Here is a 21,604-nt window from a genome sequence, read left to right on the forward strand (position 1 = left end):
TTTGCCTTGTTGACATCAGATATTTTTTAAAAAACAGATACAGTTAAAGCCCCTTTTTGTGTTTCCCTGCACTCATTCTCCCAACTCCCTTGCTCCATAGAACTGGCACTCTCAAGTTGGTAAGTATCTTTCTCATCCAGACTTCTGGTTCTTAGGAAGTTTCTATGTCATCATAAAAAAGACATTTTTGTTCGACGTACTTGGAACTTTGTATAAATGGTATTAACTGCACCTATCATTTTGCAGCTTGATTTTGTCACTCAACACTGCTCTTGAGATTTATTCATGAGGATATATATATGGCTCTTGAAGAACAATGTTCTTAATATTCTCAAATCAGGGCAAAAATTATGATAAATATTTTAATATAGTCAATCTTTAGGATAAACAAATGGACAAACTGAGATTCTAAAGCAGGCTACTTTGCATAAAGCAACACCAACTATTTTTTGTACTGTCTTTAACAGTTTTCACAAAGGGCAACAATAAATCAAGAATTATTGAGCCCTTTGAAAAGGAACAGGGTTCTGGCACTAATATGCTTATATATAATGGGAGTTGTCAGAATACCTACAGATAACACACTTGGTTATATTTCAAGTATTTAATAATAACTGTTGATTAATTCTAAGTTGGAAAGAATATCATGTAATTTTCTAAAAACATGTGATCTTATAAACTGGATTTATGATCTTTAATTTCTAAGAATATATTTAACATATATTTAACTTACACTATGGAATTTAAGATCTAAGAAATATAGAACCAGTTCCTAATGAATGGGAAAAAAAGACTAGTTAGGATAACTGAAATTCAAAGAATTCTAAAATCCCATTTATCTAATAATTAAACAGAATTTTCCCCCATAAAAACATGGCTGCTAACAGAAGCAAAGTAAAGTGTCAGAAGTTCCATTCCCTGATTTAATTTCTGTTGAGGGTGCCAATAGCAGTTTAATTTTTAAAAGGAAAACCCATGAGTACATAATTAACACTTAAATAATCAAATTAACTATCGTATACCTCTTTCACAACTATGGTTAAGATATAAATGCTTTCCCTCATTTCTTGAGGTATTTCCTTTCTTCTTTTTAAATTAATTTTTTGAAGGGTAATTAGGTTTGTTTGTTTGTTTGTTTGTTTTATTTAATGGAGGTACTGGGGATTGAACCCAAGACCTCGTGCATAGTAAGCACACACTCTACCACTGAGCTGTAACACCCACAAAGTATTTCCTTTCTTGGATTGGGAGAAGCTACCATTACCAGATACTTTCCGTTTCATGAACTGATGATAAGAGTAACTGTCCTCGGTGAGTGTGTCAAAGAATGAGGGTCTAAATCTGACAATGCCTTAATTTTTTCTCTTTTTTCTTCTTTTCTCTTTTCTTTCTTTTTTCTTTCTTTCTTTCCTTTCTTTCTTTCTTTTCTTCCTTCCTTCCTTACTTCCCTCCCTCCCTTCCTTCCTTCTTTCCTTCTTCCTTCCTTCCTTCCTTTCTTTCTATATGCTTTAACTTTTATGATCCTGAACATATCCTATCACCTCTAGACTTCAGATTCTTCATCTCTAAAATTAGTAAACTGATTTCGAAGAGCCTACAGCTAATTTTATAGAGCTTATAACTGGAGGTAGCAAACTTTTATTAATAAAATATTTTCTAGCGTTACAAAAGTTTTAATTAGTTTGAAACATTATCTGGAAATTGGTAAGACATATTGCAACAGATGTTAAAAATGAAGAAAGCTGAAAAGGGGGCTAAAATATTTTCTTCACATTTAAAATAATACAGTATCAAAATGTTAGTCACAGACTTAATTACACCATGCTTACACTGTAAGTTTATGTTGAGAACAAATTATTCTATGCACAAGAGTGTTCCTTTAACATTAAAACGGCAGTTTTTTTCTGCCATTATATTTTCATTAACTCTGCAATGATTTCTGTAGAGATTTTTCGTTGTTGTTGTTAGTTTTTTGTATTTTTAGCCAAAAAACACTATATTTCCTTACATTGTTTTTCATAATCACTTGCTGAAGTAGAATGAAAAGTTTGACAATATGTTTTAAAATATTCTATGAATATCTCCTATGAAATACAAGATGTAGATATAAATTTACCTAGAAGATATTTCTTGAGCACTTTTTATAACTTTTATAATAGTTTTTATAGTAATTTTCCAAATTTTCTACAATAAAAATAATTCACATTTAAAACCAGAAAAAATAATGTAAAAAAAATTTATTTGTTGATAGATATGCCCCTCCCCTTCCACCAGCATTCTGGAACTTACTAGGAACTGGGAAAAAAAAGTAGTACATATAACAGTTCAAATTTATAATCAATATTTATATTTAAGATTATAGTTTGATATTAAAAATTGGAAAGTAATTTTTCTACTTACCTTCTCCAATCATCGTCACGCCTATCGACATGCCTAAGAATTTACTCTTAGTCCACACGTGCGCATTTACACACATCTTCCTTTCTGCACATTCTGCATAAAATCCGGAGACTGGAGGATGATGGGAAACCTGCTCAGCAACAAATCTGACTGTATAACAGTCTGATCCAACTTGGCTCAAAGCCTCCTCTGATGGAGGAGCATGATTTGCAACAGCCTGGGTGGAAGAGCTGCTAATACCACTGGATGCTACCTCGCTTTTTGGCATCCTCCAGGAACAGTGAAATGTTTCTCCAATGATAGGATTGTACGGTTTCTTAGCAATGGCTCCCTTACGGCCTTCATGAAATGAGGTAAGGTAGTACTCAACAAAACGAATCATTCTGTCCTCAGCTGTAGCTCCATTAGTGATGGCTATAAATAGGTCTGGATGAGACATAAAGTCTGCATACATTTCCAGCAAGGAACGCTTCTCTAGGATAAATGTAGGAAGCACCACCTAAAACAACAACAACAGTAACAAGTCAACCAAACAGGGCAATACAAAAAAATTATTAATATCTTCAGAGAACTGAGAAGATAATATACATTAAACAAGAAAGTTTTTTAAAAAGAAAATTCAGAAATATTTAAAGCATGATAGCCAAAACTAAAACTTAAGAGAAGGGTTAGAGGATAAAGGTGAGGACCTTCCTGGTCTGGTCCTCTATTCTTCTGTGAGATTTCTGTTTCCAAGTCTGTTTCTTTAGTTTGGTCTTTCTATTTCTAATGAAACGTCTTCTCAGAGACCTGGTATATCTGTAGACAACTATTCTTATCTCTGAAAACATTTCCTTCTAGATGGGCATTAGAGTCACAAAATAAAAGTGCTTTGTCTCATTAAAAAAATAAGGAAATGAAAGCCTTTTCAAACAGTTAAGATTAAACCCCAGTTCAGAACTTCAACAGGGTCAGGTAAAAGGAGAAAAAAATCCTCAAATTCTTAGATTGGATAAAAGTATCAAAAGGGAAATGGTGGTAAAGTTTAAAGTAAAAGTTAGCCAGGCTTTTTTTTTCTCCCTTTCCTACTTTAAAAATAAATTGTGGATGACTGATTGAGATAGGAGATATGAGAAAAGGCAATACATGCCACTCCTTGAGAATAGACTAAAGAGATCATTGACCAAAGCAAAACTGTAATTTGTATTTAATTTTAAGCACAAGAGAACTATTTCCAAGAAGAGAGCTTTTGATACTTAAAGTCCGCTAAGTATAACAAAGACTAAACATTTAAAGCAGAAAATGGGGAGGTACTGCAAACTGATTCAACTCTTTGAGAAAACAATCTGGCAATATCTTTCAAAAGCTTGAAGATGTTCATATCCATTTAGCCTAGTAACTATTCTTCCAGGAATCTAGTCTTAGAAAATAATACAAATGAAAGAAAAGAAATATGCAAATAAAGTTAAAACAGTGTATGTTTTTAACTGTGGTTCTAGTTAACTTAAATACAGAAATTTCTCTTAATGGACTATTATAGTTATTTAAAAAGATGATTATGAAGATGATACAAGTAGTGCAAAAGACACTGATGTTTCAGTTTCAGATGATATACTGACCCCATACATCTTAATTTCACTTTCTATTGAAATTCTATTAAAATTTTATTAAATAAATATAAAGGCTAACCTAGAGATATCAGGAAAGTAGACAAAAAGCAACAAAATTTTGGGAGTTAAGTAGAAAGCTGACTGCTTAAGCAGTATTTTACTACGGATTCCTGAGAGGTTCAAGAACTGTCAGTACCAGGTACCACTGGATGGGGAGGGGGGGGGTCAGAATGCTAAAATAAAGATGACTGAATGAAATCTGTGTGCAAAGCAATTGATCCCTAAATCCCATTCCAATCTCCATACTGTTGGTAACTGCCCTTCTTGCACTTCAGCCAAAGTCTAGAGGTTTAATTTCTGGAGAGTGAAACAAGGTGGCTTCTTCTCTAGACTAGGGAACATCAGGGACTTCTAAGAGTGGATACCATATGATAAAAGTATGAAGTAACCCTATATAAATTAAATGTTAACTACTAAGACCCTTTCCAACCCAGCCCTCTTTACTTCCCTAACTCCTAGTTGCTTTACCTACTAAGCAGGAAATTAGAAGAATTTTCTTCTGGGGAAATTTGACTAACTCTAGAGGAAAAACCTAGTGATACTAACACCAGGTTCCCAAACAAAACCAGATTACCCAACACTCAAAAGCAAATGAAAAGAACATCTGGACATGTTCAAAACTTAAAATCAGGTTTTTAGTTCCCCTACACTTAGTCATGAGCAGAAATCTAAGAAACACCAGATCTCTGAGAACATCTCTAATTAGGAATATAAAGACTCAAATAAAGAAATAGAGTTGAAAGAAACAGAAATCTCACAGGATGAACTAAAAAACAAAAGACTTAAAAATAGTATCTTCAGAGGATTGAGAAGATATTACATACATGAAACCCGAATGCTTATTGAAAAAGAAAATTCAGAAAAATTTAAAACATGATAGCAAAAGTTAAAACTCAAGAGAAGGGTTAGAATATAAAGGTGAGGAAATCTCCCAAAACAGAGGAGAGAGAAAGAAAAGAGAAAAACAGAGGACCAGACCAGGAAGCCCAATAGCCATGTAGTAAGGATTTCAGAGAGAAGAGGAAAAAATGGAGATGAGAAAATCACAAATGAAATAATTCAAGAAAACTTCAGAGAACGTAAAAATATAAGTTGTCATATTGAAAAAGCCCACCAAATGTCCAGAGACAATGGATATAAAGAATCCTATTCCAAGATATATCATTGTGAAATTTCAGACTTTTGGGGACAAAGATTCCAAACAATTTCAGAGAGAAAAACAAACAAAACATATCACAAACTAAAGGTCAGGAACTAGGATGACTTTAGTCTTTTCATCAGAACCCTATAGCAAGAAGGCAATATTCTAAAAGAAATTTATTTACAAGATAAGTCTATCCATATTAGCAATCAAACACGAAGACAAAATGAAGACATTTCAGATACACATTTTCACATTTTGCCTCCCACAAACCTTTCTTAGAACTTAAAGGAAGATTGGCTCCCCTAAAATGAGAGGCAACCAAAGAAGAAGAAAAGAGTTCAGAAAACTGACCTAGCACAAAAGAAAAGTGAAGAAAATCCCAGGAGAACAATGAAAGGACATCCCAGGAAGAAAGTTGTACAGTAGACACAGGGAAATTGGTCCAGATTAGAGTGATGTTATTCAAGAGACAGACATATTGAAACTGTCATCCTTGGACTTCAAGCTGCCATTGTATCACCTTTTTAAACCCGAGGACAGAATGCCCTAGTGAAACTCGTCCCAGTTGTATCTGTATGTGGCTTGTGTTGACCATCTGCTGATGAAGTGCCTACTTTCCTCTCCATGTCCTCCTGTCTGGATTGGCTAAAGACACTCATTTCACCCATAGACATGTTCTGGCTTCAACCTACTCCTCAGAGTTGGAGGTAGGTCCCAGTTTGCTTAAAAGCAGAAAATACTAAGACAGCTCACTCTCCCTGCCCACATTCCTAACGGATGTCCAGTACCTGGCTCATACCAAACTCTGTGAGCTGAATATTTCACAGGACTCACTCACAACTATAGGTTCTGATTTCTGAAAGGGCTCTTCTAAGCTTTCTCAATAATTTATAAGAAGCTGAAGCCAGAGACTCTGTTTAGTTTCTCTTATCCTGAAAGCATTCTTCTATGAATGGTAATATAGCCCTTTCCTTATATAGCTACGCTTGTACTGGCTATTCACTTTCTTCTAAACTAAGTAACATTGTTATGGGGTACATATGTAAGTGGCAAAACTATCAAGAAAAGTAGGGGGATGATTAACACGAAAGACAAGTAGGTGGTTACATGTGGGAAAAAGTAGAAGACTACAGCTGGAAGGGGCACTCAGAGAGCTTCCAAGATCTGGCAATGTCCTGTAACTTAATCTGAGAGGTGGGTACACAGGTATTTGTTTTACCATTGTTCTCTGAACTGTTTGTATGCATTCTATTCAGTCTTTTGTGTGTGTATTTCACCAAAAAAAGGATATTAACTGAAAAAAAGGAAATATAACAAGATTGAACATAAAGTATAATTATAAAGAAAAATTGGAATGCAATCTCAAAAAGTGAAGGTTGTGTTGTTAGGGTGGTGAATTACAGATTTTTTTCCTTTTACTTTTCCAAAACTGTCTCTGAAGTGTTTAATTATATTAAATTCATAATATTATTTTCAAAGAACAAAATAAGCTGTGGGGAAAATATATTTGACTTATTTACAACACGCAGGCCAGGTCCGTGGTTATGGTCTTTGGTGCTGTAGTGTCTGGAATATGAGAGGCGCTTGATAAATATTTCGTGTATCAGTGTCATTGTTAGATAGGACATGTATATGACTGCAGTTTGTCACCAGGTTCTTTAATGTTGCTCAAAAAGTACCATTCTTTCATTTATTTTATTTGATTTTTTAATTGTTTTATTTATTTATTTATTTACTTACTTACTTACTTACTTACTTACTTACTTACTTTTTTTTAGTACCATTCTTTTAAATGTTATACTAATGTTCATAACTTGTGATTGGTTAATGTTAATGATTTTAAATTTAAATATAAGAAATATGTATTTTTTAAGTTAACAATGCACAAATGTGGGGAAGCTATATTAAATTTGTTATTCATGTCAAGAGAGACTTCACCATCTGGATTACTATCACAGCACATTCTTTTCAAATGTGCTTATGCCTCATCAACCCCAACAATGTTCTTATGCCTTATAAACCTAAATCTACTAAGGAACAGCAAACATCATAATAACCAAATAAACTCCTAACATGGCTACTCATTTTAACCAATTTTACAATGAATAGTATTTTCTGAACCTCTGATATAAAAATATTTCTAGAATAGAAATGATACCCAGCTGAAATATTGAGGTTAGATGAAAGATGGATGCTTAAATGGGTTTCTTTATCTACTCTTAAAACGTCTGGTTCTTAGTAGACTATTAATTCAATCAATTTACTTAAAAATCCTCCTATAATCACTCCAATTCTAAAAGAAAGAAGTGTGTTTTTGATTTTGAAATGCCTCAAAGTGAATGTTAAAGGCAAAATGCTTTCTGTTTAAGTTACATTTTCAGGTGTGTAATTCATTGGAATCAAACAACCTTTTAATTTACACTTCACTACCTTTGCTGGCATCAAAAACCTCAATTTGAAATATACCTCCTGAAGTCAATTTTGAAATCCCACATTAATGCAAAATAGTGTCAGCAGTAATTCAAAGTATATAGTCCCACAGTACTAAATGTCTGACATACATAGGTCTAGAAATTCCTTGGTTTTTTAAATCAGTGTCATGGATTGTTTAAATAAATTAAGGCGCACTAATTACAGATAAACTGGGAATGAGGAAGACTGGCCTAAAACTAAAAGTATAGATCAGTGCTTCTTAAACTTTAATGTGAGTGTATGTGTGTGTGCGTATATACATAAACCACACGGGAGTCTTACTGAAATGCAGATTCTGGTTCTCTAACTTTGAGATTAGGGGCTGAGATTACACATTTCTAACAAGTTCTCAGGTGATAGAGATGTTACTGATCTTCCAACCACTTTTTTTTTCTTCTTTCAGTTTTAATGAGGCATAATTGACAAAAAATGTAAGATATTTAAAGTGTACTTGTAGTGATTTGATATACACATATATAGTGAAAGGACTCAAACCATCAAGTTAATTCAGACCACATTTTTAAAGTAGCAAGCCTGTAGACCAGGGGTTTGCAGACTATGGCCTTTAGGCCAAATCTGGCCTCCTATTTGTATAAATAATGTTTTGTTGGAACACATCCATGCCTATCCAACATATTATCTATGGCCGCTTTCATAATACAAAGGCTGGGTTAAGTAGTGTTGATCCTTAAACAATATGGGTTTGAATTGCAGGTCTACTTATATGTGGATTTTTTCCAATAAACATACAAAAAATATACATGTAGAACATCATGTGCAAGACTTGTATTGAAGTGGATAGTCTATCCTTACAAAGGGGTGAGGTGAGTGATATTTAGTATAAAATTAATAATATGTTAGTTTTCTTACTGTTTTATAACTTTGCTTTCAAAGAATTACATTACCAGAATTACATTACCGTACAGTATGCCTCTCTCATGTGAGAAACTGCAAATCATCACAGGTATGTCATTTTTTCAATATAATAATGTTTCCAATTTTATATTCTGAATATGATTATAATACTGTATGCCATAAAAATTTTATAACTATTCATTAGTGTATGGGCTAGGCTACCACGAAGCCGATTACACTAAGCTATCATAAAGCAATCATGTTGCTGTTTCTTCATTATCAATGCACGAATCATACCTGTAAATAAATAAGAATTTTTTTCACATTATCTTCTCATTTTTGATGTCAAGTGTTAGTAATACATATAACTGCTACAGTGTTTGTATTATGTAAGACAATACTGAGGTAGGTACTGACAGACAGATGATTCATCTTGTAAGCAGACCATGTAAACATAAGGTATGCGTGGGGGGTTGGTGCCCCTAACCCTTGCATTATTCAAGGGTCACCTGTAGTTCTAACAAAGACCTATGCCCACAGAGCTAAAAATATTTACTATCTGGTCCTTTACAGAAAATGTTTGCTGACCTCTGTTACAGGTAATACCAAAATGCACTACCCAACGTGGGAAGTAGGAGTAAAGTAGAAGTATCAATGACTTCCATGGTTTTGTGGGACCGTATTCTTTTCTTTAGGATTTCCAGTTCTGTATCCCATTGGGCCCCTTTTATTTTGTACAGAAACAAGAAGACTGTAGGTTTTTTATGTGCCATGTGACTTAACGCTACACCAAAAAACCATTACATTTTTTTTATGAAAATAAGAAATGACCAAGAGACTAAGAAACCAATTCTGAAAGGTTAAAAAGCCCTGGCAACATTGAACACTTAATGGTATAGTCCTGACTTAATGACCTCTATAGACAGTTTATCCCATTACTTACTCTTGTTAAATCCATGCCCAGCTTGAGCTGTGACAAGAGATGGAGGATAACACTGCGTTGCTCTTCCACAGCTCCCAGGTCATCCTCCTTGTTGTCACAAGTGTCCTTCACCTCATCATCTGCATTTATTTCTTCAGGTTCCTTGATGTAACACAAAGCAAGTCTATCGTTAAACGTGCTTATTAATATCCATTATTACATGTGCTTCTTAATATCCATTAAGAATAAAAGTATAAACGTCAGACAAAGACATTTATATTGGGCTTAAATGAATCTGAGAACAGACACAAACCTTTCTGAAAATGTAACTGCCATCACTTGGCCATGGAACCGATTTCCTTCAATGAACCCATTATCACTGACATTGAACATACTGTGGTTTTGCCATATATATCGCACATAAAGTCCATATATTTTATGAAAACAAAATTTTTCAGAAAGAGTGAAAAATGTCTCATCTGAATCTTAGGCTTTGCAGGCTTTGACCACCTACCTGGGGACTCTACCACTACCTATAATTTAAGTTCAAGGTGTTTTGAGAATTAAGTATTTGCCCTATGTTTAAGCTAAAACTATAAAGCTATAAAGGTAAAATTTTACAGTGACTGGACATGCCAAGTCTAACTTCTGTAATCTATATTTAGATATTCACTCATTCTTAGAGTTGTCAGAAAGAAACTGGGGTTGAAGAGACTTCTAGGTGCAGGTATGGAAACCCGGTAGTTGCTTATGCAGTCTTAATGCCACAAAAAGTTCTCTGCACAGTTCTTCAATCAATCAATAATACAACCCCTTGAAAAACCAAAAATGTTTACTCTCATCTCCACAGGGTCTTAGCTCCAGATAACTGATTAAGAGAAACTTAATTTCTTATTTATTTCTATGTAAACAACGAACAACAGTTTCAAATCCCAAGATTCTATAACCTTAGCAGATACCACTTTACATGTTTATATGGGGATGGTGTCCCATCTCTCTCAGTGGTACCTCTTTGTGCAAGAGAGATTTATATGAGTATATTATCTTTGTTATTGTGTTAAATTTTAAGTTATGAGGGTTTTAAAAGGAAATGATTTTGTTAATGTTTCTGCCTTTAATTTTCTCTTCCTATCAAATAAGAAGCCTGTCTGTTCTATATAGTAGCTAGGCAAAGAAAACCAACCCTAATCAGGCACAAAATCAAGAATTTAATGTTCTCAAAACATTAAAAGCGAAGTATAAAACATGGTGACAGAATTAAAGAATAATGGGTTTCTGGTCATTCTTTTGCCTCTGTTTTTCTCCTTTTTCCTGTTCCCTTCTACCAAGGAAATCTTTATCAGCTCACATTCTGATAAATAAATTAATGGTCTAGTTTATTTCTTCAAAGACCAAACACAACTATTGTTTGTGTATATCAGAATTGCTTCTGTTTTTATGACCTTGAGGAGAGATCCCAAAGGTAAGTTTCTCAATTCCTTTTCAAAGGCTAGTAAGTCGGTAGGAGGTATTTCCTGTTATCTACCCTAAATCAGTTGCACAATATAGTTTAAGTACACTTATGAGTGTTTACTCATCATAAAACAAGGGGAAAAACTGAATTATCCCCCCTCTCTATATATGAATATCAAAAATAATAATTTTTCATTTGAGAAATGTTGAGGGGAAAAAACCTAATAGGTCCCGATTAAATAATGTTCTCCAACCTTCTGAAAGCTTTCATTACATATGAGGTCAGAACCTAGGACACAGATTAATAATGCAAATATAGCCTTAATATTATTATATAATACAAAGTTTACTTTGTGGTTTCCTCTAATGAAAATAACATTAAACCAAAGAGATAAAACATAATCTGGTAGAAAAGCTATTTAAAAGAATACAGTTTTTGTTGTTTCTATAAAAATATTCAAATCACTTATTCGAACAGGAAAAAAAAAAAAAGGAATTCTATTCACAATTAAATACTGATTATAAAGCCTGATGTGAATGGAAGAATTTGGAAGCTCTCTTTCCTTTTTGAAATGCTTCTCAGAGATCACCATGTCTTTTTTAAAGAAAAGCTTAAGGTAAAAAAAAGCATTACCAAAATTCAAGTAAACATGCTCAAATGTACAAAACCCCTACAAACCCAGGATGGTTAGCAAATAAAGTTGCAAGAGCTGTTGAATTTCTGGGAATTCATACTATTTGGAGATTACATGGCAAGGGGAAACCCCAATATTCCAAAAAACTCATACTAACTCCATTTTTTGTCCTCCTAATCCCTGACTTGGGCACTAAGGAATTGTGGGCTTCATTCTAACCTCATTGGGGTTTACCTCCTCTATCATCTGACAGTGAAATCTCCACTATTGTAATAAACATTTCCAGTTTGCATTAAAATTCGTATTCCAAAGAAAGCATATGTGAACTTTTCAAAAACAATTCAGGTCTTTTCTGGTATGCTTGAGTGGAGTATAATGTCTTTAGTAACTGAAAAAAAAATCTATGCACTTATTTTTCTTGTACTTGCACTAGGTGATATATTGGTCTACTCACCATTTCAAAAGATTTGGTAATTCACCAGTCCTCTCCTTCCCACCTCTGTGCCCCATCTCTAACATATGCCTCTATCCTGATTTCCAACATGCTTTATACTCTCATTCAGAAAAATGAAAATGTTATAGTATATGACCGACAGTTTATAATTTTTTACTTGCAAATTTTCTCTTGCACCAAAGCTTTGGTTTCATCATTTCCAATTGCTTTTCATATACATTAACAATCATATATCCTCTTCACATAAAATTCAACATGTTCATAAATCATACTAAATCTTTTCTCTCAAAAAGCTCTTTCTGGGGGGAGGGTATAGCTCAGTGGTACAGCACATGCTTAGCCTGCACAAGGTCCTGGGTTCAATCCCCAGTACCTCCATTAAATAAAAAAAAAACCTGATTACCTTCCCCCTCAAAACAAACAAACAAACAAAAGCTCCTTCTTCCTAATTTTGCTAGCTTTGTGAATGGCACCACAATTTTAATCATTTAGGCTCAAAAACTTGGAGTTATCTTTGATCCAACCCTGTATCAAGTCAATCACCAAGTTCAACTGATTTTTCACTTGAAATGTACAGTATTTATTCATTTGTCTTTATTGCTACTTCCACAGCCTTCTATACACACTTTAATTCCAAGTTGTACCAGATACTGATCTTTTTAAATATATCACATCCCTCTCCAAGCTCAAGACCTCATTACCTATCACAGTAAGACTAAATTTTTCTATATGAGTTTTATCTTCCTCAGGGACACAATTTACACTGTATTCTGTGGAGCAGTGCTCCAGAGATTATTATTTCACAGTGTAAATGGTCATCTGGATTTGTAAAATCCAACAACCCTGGGATCATTTGCCATAAACCAGGAGCTCTGCTGAATTTATTTTATCTTCATAACAATCTTAAAAGGTACTGTTACCCTTCTCTTACAGATGAGGAAGCTAAGAGTGGTTAATCAATTGATTCACGTTAGTAAATGACAGGACCTGAGTTCAAAATCATTAGGCAAGCCTTCTCCAAAGTAAGTAAGTATACATGCCTTAGTATCTCTGCTCATGTTACTCCTCCATCTTGAGAGTCCCTTACTACTATTCTTCTCTTCAAATCTTATCTCCTTTCAAAGCCCAATTTCAATTCCACTTTCTCTCTCAAGCTTTCCTCATCCTCTCTGCTCAATGTATCTCTCTTCTCTCCCTGAATGCCCATAACCCAAGAGCCTAAACAATAGCAATTAAGATGAAAAAATAAATACAGCTTCATATTATCATCTCATTGTTTTGGTGTATATGTGCTGTGACTCTAAATAGATTTTTAGTCTCTTCAGTGAAAGAACTGTCTTCTATTTTTGTATGCCCTCTAATTCTTAACACTGGACTTGTCAAATACTAGACAGCTTAATAAATATTTACTAACTGCTTGACTCCACAAATGAATTAGTCATAAAGCTATAGACAATAAGGATTTCATACTTCTTCTTTCTTTCCCCTGCCCACCCTGCTGCCATTGCCTGCCTCATTGAGTCAAACCCCTGCCAGTTTGGAAGTCCCTATGTCATATGTTTCTTTAAAGAACTAATTTGCAAATATATAAACAACCATAAACTATGCATTACTCTTGACACAGTAATTCTACTTGGGAATATAACCTAAAGAAATAAGGGGAGGAAAAAAAAAACCAGACAAGATGATACAGAATTATTTATAAGGACAAAAAATAACAAAAACCCTAGACATTCAATAGCCTACTTCAAGCTTTTAAAACTTTAATTATATAGGCCTTGAAAGTATCAAATGAAAAGAGCTTAAAACAAAACTATCTATGTAATTATGATAACCATAAAAGTAACAGATGTGAACTCAAAAGGCAAAAAAAAACCCAGTATGATTTGTTACAGCGGTGAAACTATGAATAGAAGAAAACACTCTTCAGCTTCTGAGAAATGTGGAATGAATAATACTTTAAAAATATTAAACCCTAAACTGTGTGCCATTTAAGTAGAATAAATTTTTAAAAATTGGTTTGGTAAAGTGCTTACTATCAGAAAAACTAATAGTAAACTCTTAAACTTGTAAATTTAATATGAAACACCTAGTAAATAATGTTAAATAAAGAAATGTAAGAGATAAATATCATGTACATAATCTTCTATTAGAAAAGCTATTTTCCAAAAAAAGAAAAACATGTAAATTTCAATTTTTAAATACTTTTATATCAAGCAAGGGTAAACCAAAACTAAAAAGGGCACATAATTTAACCTGGAAGACAGAACATGTACAAATTTTATACAGCAGACCCCTTCCAAAGCCAATGCATTTTAAGGTAGAACAACGTCTAGAGTCTGCTCTTGTTAAATGGACTTGCATGTCCTGACAATGAAAAGAGAACTGATACTTTTCAATGATTACTAATTTTTACACCAAACCCTTATTTTCACATTACCTTACCCTTGCTAATAGTCCAGATTCTGCAACACACTGCTCCTCTGGGACTGCCACTGGCTTACTCTGCTCAGTTGCAAAGGGCTGGTCAGCTCCATTTTTATAGTGGTTTGATAAAGGTATCTTTGGTTCTAACCACTCGATTGTCGTTCCTGATGAAGTAAGAGAAAACTTTCGCTGAAACTTGCTCATAATCTGGAAAGTTCAGCAGATGTGGATTTTATTTAACAATTTTCCTTGAGCCTATAAGACTAAAAGCAATTCAGCCTGTTAAGAGACTCTGCAAGACAGTGACTTGTATCTCATTAGCATAAGCATCATGATTGGGTATTTTACTACAGAGTAACTTGTAACTTGAAATCAGATACCATTTAAATGAATCAACCCTGAACAGTACTGAACTCACTTCTTGGGCAAATCTGTGACTCAGAAAGTATATTCCCAGCCTAATAGTTGATTTGCTGTCTTTCCTGCATGAACCATGTCCCTCAAGAGATAAAAAGTATACCATTAGGCTGAAGAGAGTCACAATTACAGGAGGAGGCTGTGATTGTGAAACAGTAAAATTTGCTTCAGTTTGGGATTGAACTTTTTCTCAGTAGCAGCTTTCTAACCAATCAAGATAATTTTCTTGATCTAATTTAAGAATTGCAAATGCATGTCCATTTTTTTTTCCAGTCATATGAAAAAGCTCCATATACTTTTAAACTCAAAGGCTCTTCTACTGAATAAATAATAGCTGACCTAGTAAAAGACCGTGGTCTCATTTAGAGACCTGTCATCTTCTCAGTTAATGACTCAATGTCTCTTATTACCCTCAAACTAGTTTAACAAAGTGGATTCTATGCCTAATCAATAATGGAAAGTGTTCCATTTGATTTCAGAGGCTGATCTAGGTTGCAGAGAAGCTTGAATATAGAATGCTACATTAAGGGATGCTCAGACTACTACAGCAGAAATTAAAAGGCGTATGGAATTTACTTAGTCTATAATAAAATCCCAGACTTCAGTAGAGAAATAAATTACAAAGTACTTATCAGGCTACCAGGCAGTTTGCCTTGCTACTTAGTTAAGTTTCACTTGGCACTGGGGGGATACACAGTCATGGTAATGCCCTAGATAAATGAACGGAACCTGTTGCAAAATTCCAAAGAAATGAAACCACTTTGCACCTACCTTGAAATGTTTATTTTTAACATTTAAAATGCATTTAAAATGGACACAAACACCAAACTTTAAAAGATGTGTTTTAGGAGGTCACTCAACTGACAGGAAACCATATCAAAATTCTTTATCATACCAATCATTTGGTCTTGGGATCCCTCTAAAGCAATAATTACTACTGTGTCTCTGTATAACACACATTAAGACCTCATGGGACTAAACACTAGTTTTTATTTAAATTTCACTTCTCCGATCATCTCAAAATTTGAGTGGGAAGGTAATTCAGTTTTTTCATAATTATATTTTCATTCTCAAGTGACTTAAGAATAAATTTCTACAGACCTAATTTGGAAAACATGGCAATTTGCGAGAAATAGCAATATTACTGAATTAATTCCCTCAAATACTCACAAGTCTGTGCTCTAAAAGACAGTGATAAGAGAGAACATCTTTTACTTTAAACAATTCTGTAAAGTTTACAATGTGTTTCATTTTAATTTAAAAAATACAAATTTATATTGTGCATACTTCATTAATCATGAAGCAATCATTTAAAAATATGGCTATAAAACTACAACAATGAAATTCTAAGAAATTAAAAAATTACACAGTATTGAATAAATCAAATAATTTTTTGAATTGAAGTATATTTGATTTACAATATTATATTAGTTTCAGGAGTACAGCATAGTGATTCAGGATTTTTATAGATCATACTACACTAAAAGTTATTATAAGATAATGGCTATAATTCCCTGTGCTATACAATATGTCCTGTTGCTTACCTATTTACAAACATAGATTTTCAAACAACAGTGAGGTAAAATAAAAACTAAGAAAAAAAGAAAAGCCTGGTTGGGCATGTACTAATATATTAATAGGGGCAATTTCTGTTTGGTAGGATAATGTACAATTTTTTTCAATTGAATGGTAATTTCTAAATTTTTTATGAGTATGTTGCTTTAAAATAGGAGAAATGTATATTGGACTACTTACAATTTCTCTGAGGCACCAGTCCATGTTCACAACTCACAATTTAGGCTCTTCCATCTCTCTGGAATGCCCTTTCCCCTGCCTCCCACCCCTAAGCTAACTGGTTTTCCTAGCTTTTCTGTGTCCTTCCCATACTTTCCTATCAGAAGTATTAGTCCATTCATATATTCTCCCACAGTACTTTGTTCCCATGTAAATGATACTTTACATATTAATTATATTTAACTATTTACATGTTTCTTACCCAAGCTGACTATGAGTTCCTTAAAAGCAACACAAATAACTTACTGGCCTCTGTAATACTGCCCTGACCTATATCTACAATTACCATTAGCTTGTTACTGTTAGCTTGAAATACTGAATTTAGGCCCACACAGGATGGGATTCATACCATATCCATATCAAGATCTGACTGTAGTTAACTTTTTCCTGAGCAAAGTCTCAATTTCTTTCTAAAATATCTTTCTTTCACAAGTAAGGGGGGAAAAAAAAACAAGCAAGGGGAGTTAGCTGGATAAGAGAACAAAGAATGCTGGGAAATACTGGGTCACTACTATTAATACAATGTGATGCGGTTGAGGGGTTTGGAGAGATGTTGTTAAAGGGTACAAACTTGCAACCAGAAGATGAATAAGTCCCAGAGATCAAATGTACAACATAGTGAATACAGTCACCAATAATGTATTAAATATTCCAAAGTTGCTAAGAGACTAGATCCTAAATGCTCTCACTACAAAAAATATGACAGTTATGTGATATGACGGAGGTATCAGCTAACATTTTGGTGGTAATCATATCACAATATATAAATGTATCAAATCAACACATTGTATACCTTAAACTTACACAATGTTATATGTTTATTACATCTCAATTTTAAAAATGATGAGTTTATTCATCTTATTTAATTGGAAAACTCATCTTTTGTTACCCCATGCAATAACATTCTTTGCCTCAGTAAATTAAGTTCAACAAATTAAGTGTTCTCAAATACTAGATGCATGTCTTATTTTTCAAACTGAAAGGTGACTGACAGACTTTAATATATATTTCTCAATCCGGAAATAATGATTAGTGGACTAAGCCAAAACTCAAGGAATGATTCTAACATTTCTACTTTGATAGATGGAGAAATAGTGATGCCATCAACTTTAATAAAAATATAGAAGATGTGAGTTTTGAGTTCATTTTCTGACATGGTGAGTCTGAGGTTTCTAAAGGGATATTTAAATTATATAAGACTAAAAATCATTTTACATTTGAAAATGGACATAATAAAAAAGACTTTATACAACATTAGTGCGATAATTAAAAACCAAGAGGCTTGCTGGTTTTCTATTTGCTTTGTTTTGTTCTAATTAAGATTTTCTGGAGTAGAATTACAAAGAATGCAGTTAGCCCTTTCCATTGGCCTGCAGTGCTAAGTCTTACCTTTAAGCAATAACTTACCTGAAGGCAATGAGCCTTTTTGATGTGATGCATGCTGCAACTGGAGAATATGAAAGCAGTCATTTAAGCAGTTCATAGTTGCCATGGAAGTAGCCTTGAGCATTAAGAGATCCTGGTCCAAGGAACTAAGGTGGCCAGAAGCAGGAAGGCATTCAATTCGTCTAATTAAGTCTCTTTGTTGTCCTTCAGCATGAGACATCATCTAAGGAAAACAACAGTTCTGTGTGTCCCACTCATAATTTCTTGCCATATATACATATATACATGTATACATACAATTGCCATTTTAATTACCATATTCTGTATAACAAGTATACATACATAGTTGCCATTTTTAGGACATATTAGGCTTAGAAATCTATTTTAAGTTTGGCTATTCTCAATTGAGAAGCATTATTAAATTAAATTATTATTAAATGCTTCTCAATTGAGCAAAAGATGGTAATCTTTAGCAGATGTGCTTTTTCTTTGGCAGCAACGAAGATCAAGACTTGCCACATTTTATTAACAGTATAAATTTATACAAGTCATCAGAAAGAACATTCCAGATCACCTTTAACAGTAGCATTAAATATTTCACTCCAAAGTAAAATTAATTCCCAGTCTGGGCTCTCAACCATTTTTACACAGCATCTCTGGACAGGCCCAATTTGAACCTACAGTGAGGACAAGATAGTCTACATGCTTCTGTTTGCTAATCTTTCTGGTTCCGTTAGGTTGATTTTGGAGCAAATACTGGATGTAAGCTTTTCAGGTTAAAAGAGTTCAATACGCTTTTTGATTAGGAGGTTTATCTGTAATAGAGTCAATGGAATAACAATGATGAGGAGCAATCAATTTTTTAAAATGAAAACTGAATTTATCGTGCTTAATTACTTTCAATTGTGAGCAGAAGGTTCTCATCTCAGATTGCCTATCCTTTGAACATTATTTTAATTCACATAGACTCTTTAGTGGAGAGACATTTTTAGCTTTCAAAGGCTCTGCTCCAGACAAATTTTCATACAGTTCATCCGAGGGCTAGTGAAAAAAGAGATGCAAAATGATCCTATCAAGCAAACCAAGTGTGTCATATATGAAACAGCCCCTGAAAAATACATCGTGGTACTGGATCAAACACTACAAGAGTGGTTAAATGAAAAGTGTCGGTATAAAGGTATCTACACAAATCTTCCTCCATTTACAATGGTGTTACACCCTGATAAATCCATCATAAGTTAAAAATATCACAAGTTGAAAATATCAGAAGTCAAAAATACATTTAATACACTTAACATACTGTACATCATAGCTCTGCCTAGTCTACATTAAGTGTGCTCAGAACTTTTACATTAGCCTACAGCTGCACAAAATCATCTAACACAAAGCCTGTTTTATAATACGGTACTCAATATTTCATGTTATTTTTTCTACTGCACTGAAAGTGAAAAACAGAATGGTTATACAGATACAGGATGGTTGTAAAGGTGCTAGCCGTTTACCCTCATGATCACGTGGCTGACTGAGAGCTGGGGCTTGCTGCCAGCATCAGGAGAAAGTACTGTACTACATATCACTAACCCAGGAAAAGATCAAAATTTAAAATTCAAAGGACAGTTTCTACTGAATGTGTATCACTTTTGCACCACTGTAAAGTCAAAATATCATAAGTCAAACCATTGTAAGTTGGGGACTGTTTGTGTATATGTAAATGTTTTTGTATATAAATGTCAGGACTAACTCCCAATAATCTAAAATTATGAATAAGTACAACTACTTTGGAAAACAGTTTGGCAATATCTACTAGAGTTAAATATATAGAGCTAAATAAACATAATCCATGACCCAACAATTATATTCTTAGATACATAGCCAACAGATATGTATATATGTTCATAAACTCAAATGTCTACCAACCCTGGAATGAATAAAAAATATTAAGGTATGTCCATATAATAAATACTGTGAAGCAACAAAGGAACTGCTACATTCAATATCACAAGTAAATCTACAACATATGTTGACTAAAAAGAAGCCATACCTAAAGGAGCACATACTATTTGATTCCAGTTTTAGAAATTTCAAAAGTAGACAAAATAAATACATGGTATTAGAAGTCAGGATAGCGAGGAGAGTGTAGTGACGGAGAGGCATGAGAGGGTCTTCTAGGGTGCTGGAAATATTTAATTTTTTAATCCAGGAGGTGGTTATGGAACGTTCAAGGATGTGCTGACTTTACAAACAGAAGTAACAGAGTGGAGGAAGTATGGCCTTTAGGGCTTGTCTAATAATCAGCAGTAAGTACACTGAGGCAGGGTTGTTAACGACTGACTTGAGCTGGTTAGGCTCTGTGTTACGTTCTAAGAGCTTCAATCTAGAGCCAAACAGAGTTTGTTCTTCACTTTCTTTCTTGAACTTGGAGAGTACAACTTCTAATTCTCATCATAAGAAAAAACAGTTGAAAAATTGAACTTTTAAATTAAAAACACTTGCTCACTAGACTACACTATTCAGAGAGCACAGAAGGGGAAAAAAGATGTACACCTATGATATGTATACTTTTTAATATTATGTTATAAAGCAATAAAAGTTTAATAAAGGAAAAAATCATAAATAGGACACTGACAACATAATCAGCTATCACAATATAATACTTAAGAGGAAAAAAAAAGTGTTTCTTTGTGTAAATGGCCCCAAAAAACCACCTGCTAATGCTGATGTTAGAAGTGAAGAGGCCTAAGAAAGTGATATTCTTGGTTAGAACAAAAAGCTTTTTAATTATAGCACAATGTTAAAATTTGGTTATGGTTCTTTTTTTTTCAGTTTTGTTTTATTAGGTAATTGACACAATTTGACTGCATATATATAATATATTGCATGTAAATACATATATACAATATTCCGCACATATTTTTTAATTTACATGTATGTACTGTTCATTGTTTCTAAGAACAGTTTAGAGCTTTAGCTTTTTAAACTTACATAGTTATCAAAGGAATAAAGCCAACTACAAAGTAAGAATCAAGAGAATGCAGTAATCCAATCATAAACGTCAGTCAAATGTGCTTACACATATTCAAGAAATCAATCTTCTAAGTTATCAGTAGTTCATTTGTGTCCTTTTTTTTTTGATTTCACAGATGAGTGATATCATATGGCATTTTTCTTTCTCTTTCTGGCTGGTTATGGTTCTTTGCAAAGCAAACAAAAGAGTTGTTCATATATTGACAACGAAATAGAACTGATTTGTGAAGCTGTTTTAGTGATTATTCCTAACATTATAAAAATCAGTTCCTCAAAAAAAAAAAAAAAATGCCAGGAAAGCTGAAAACTTGCTTAATCTGTGTTTTGGAGCTAAACATGGTAAATATGGTGAGAGCGTGCATTGCTTAAGTGGCATCTAGGCTGTATGAAAACCAGATTGGAAACATGATTTTATCACCTGTATTTTAACTGTCTGTCTCCCTTTACTAGACTGGTCATGTTAGCTCCTCCCAGGGCAAGCAAAGTACCAGCATGAAGTGATTAACAGAGTAATTTGATAAACTGTACTAATTATAAACAGTAAATACTAAAGCAGATCACTTTAACACTTTA

General features: G+C 33.6%; 1 protein-coding gene across 1 annotated transcript in view; it reads right to left on the reverse strand.

Moving 5' to 3' along the window:
• Positions 1-21,604, reverse strand: part of OSBPL11 (oxysterol binding protein like 11) — a 73,376-nt gene that overhangs the window by 19,204 nt on the left and 32,568 nt on the right. The window contains exons 6-9 of the mRNA XM_010959356.3: positions 18,029-18,230; positions 14,429-14,574; positions 9,464-9,604; positions 2,401-2,899 (exon numbers count right to left, since the gene is read on the reverse strand). Coding sequence (XP_010957658.1) covers positions 2,401-2,899; positions 9,464-9,604; positions 14,429-14,574; positions 18,029-18,230 — 988 coding nt within the window. The remainder of the gene's footprint in view (positions 1-2,400; positions 2,900-9,463; positions 9,605-14,428; positions 14,575-18,028; positions 18,231-21,604) is intronic.

Source organism: Camelus bactrianus, chromosome 1, assembly GCF_048773025.1.
Source record: "Camelus bactrianus isolate YW-2024 breed Bactrian camel chromosome 1, ASM4877302v1, whole genome shotgun sequence".
In the NCBI taxonomy this organism is placed as follows: domain Eukaryota; kingdom Metazoa; phylum Chordata; class Mammalia; order Artiodactyla; family Camelidae; genus Camelus; species Camelus bactrianus.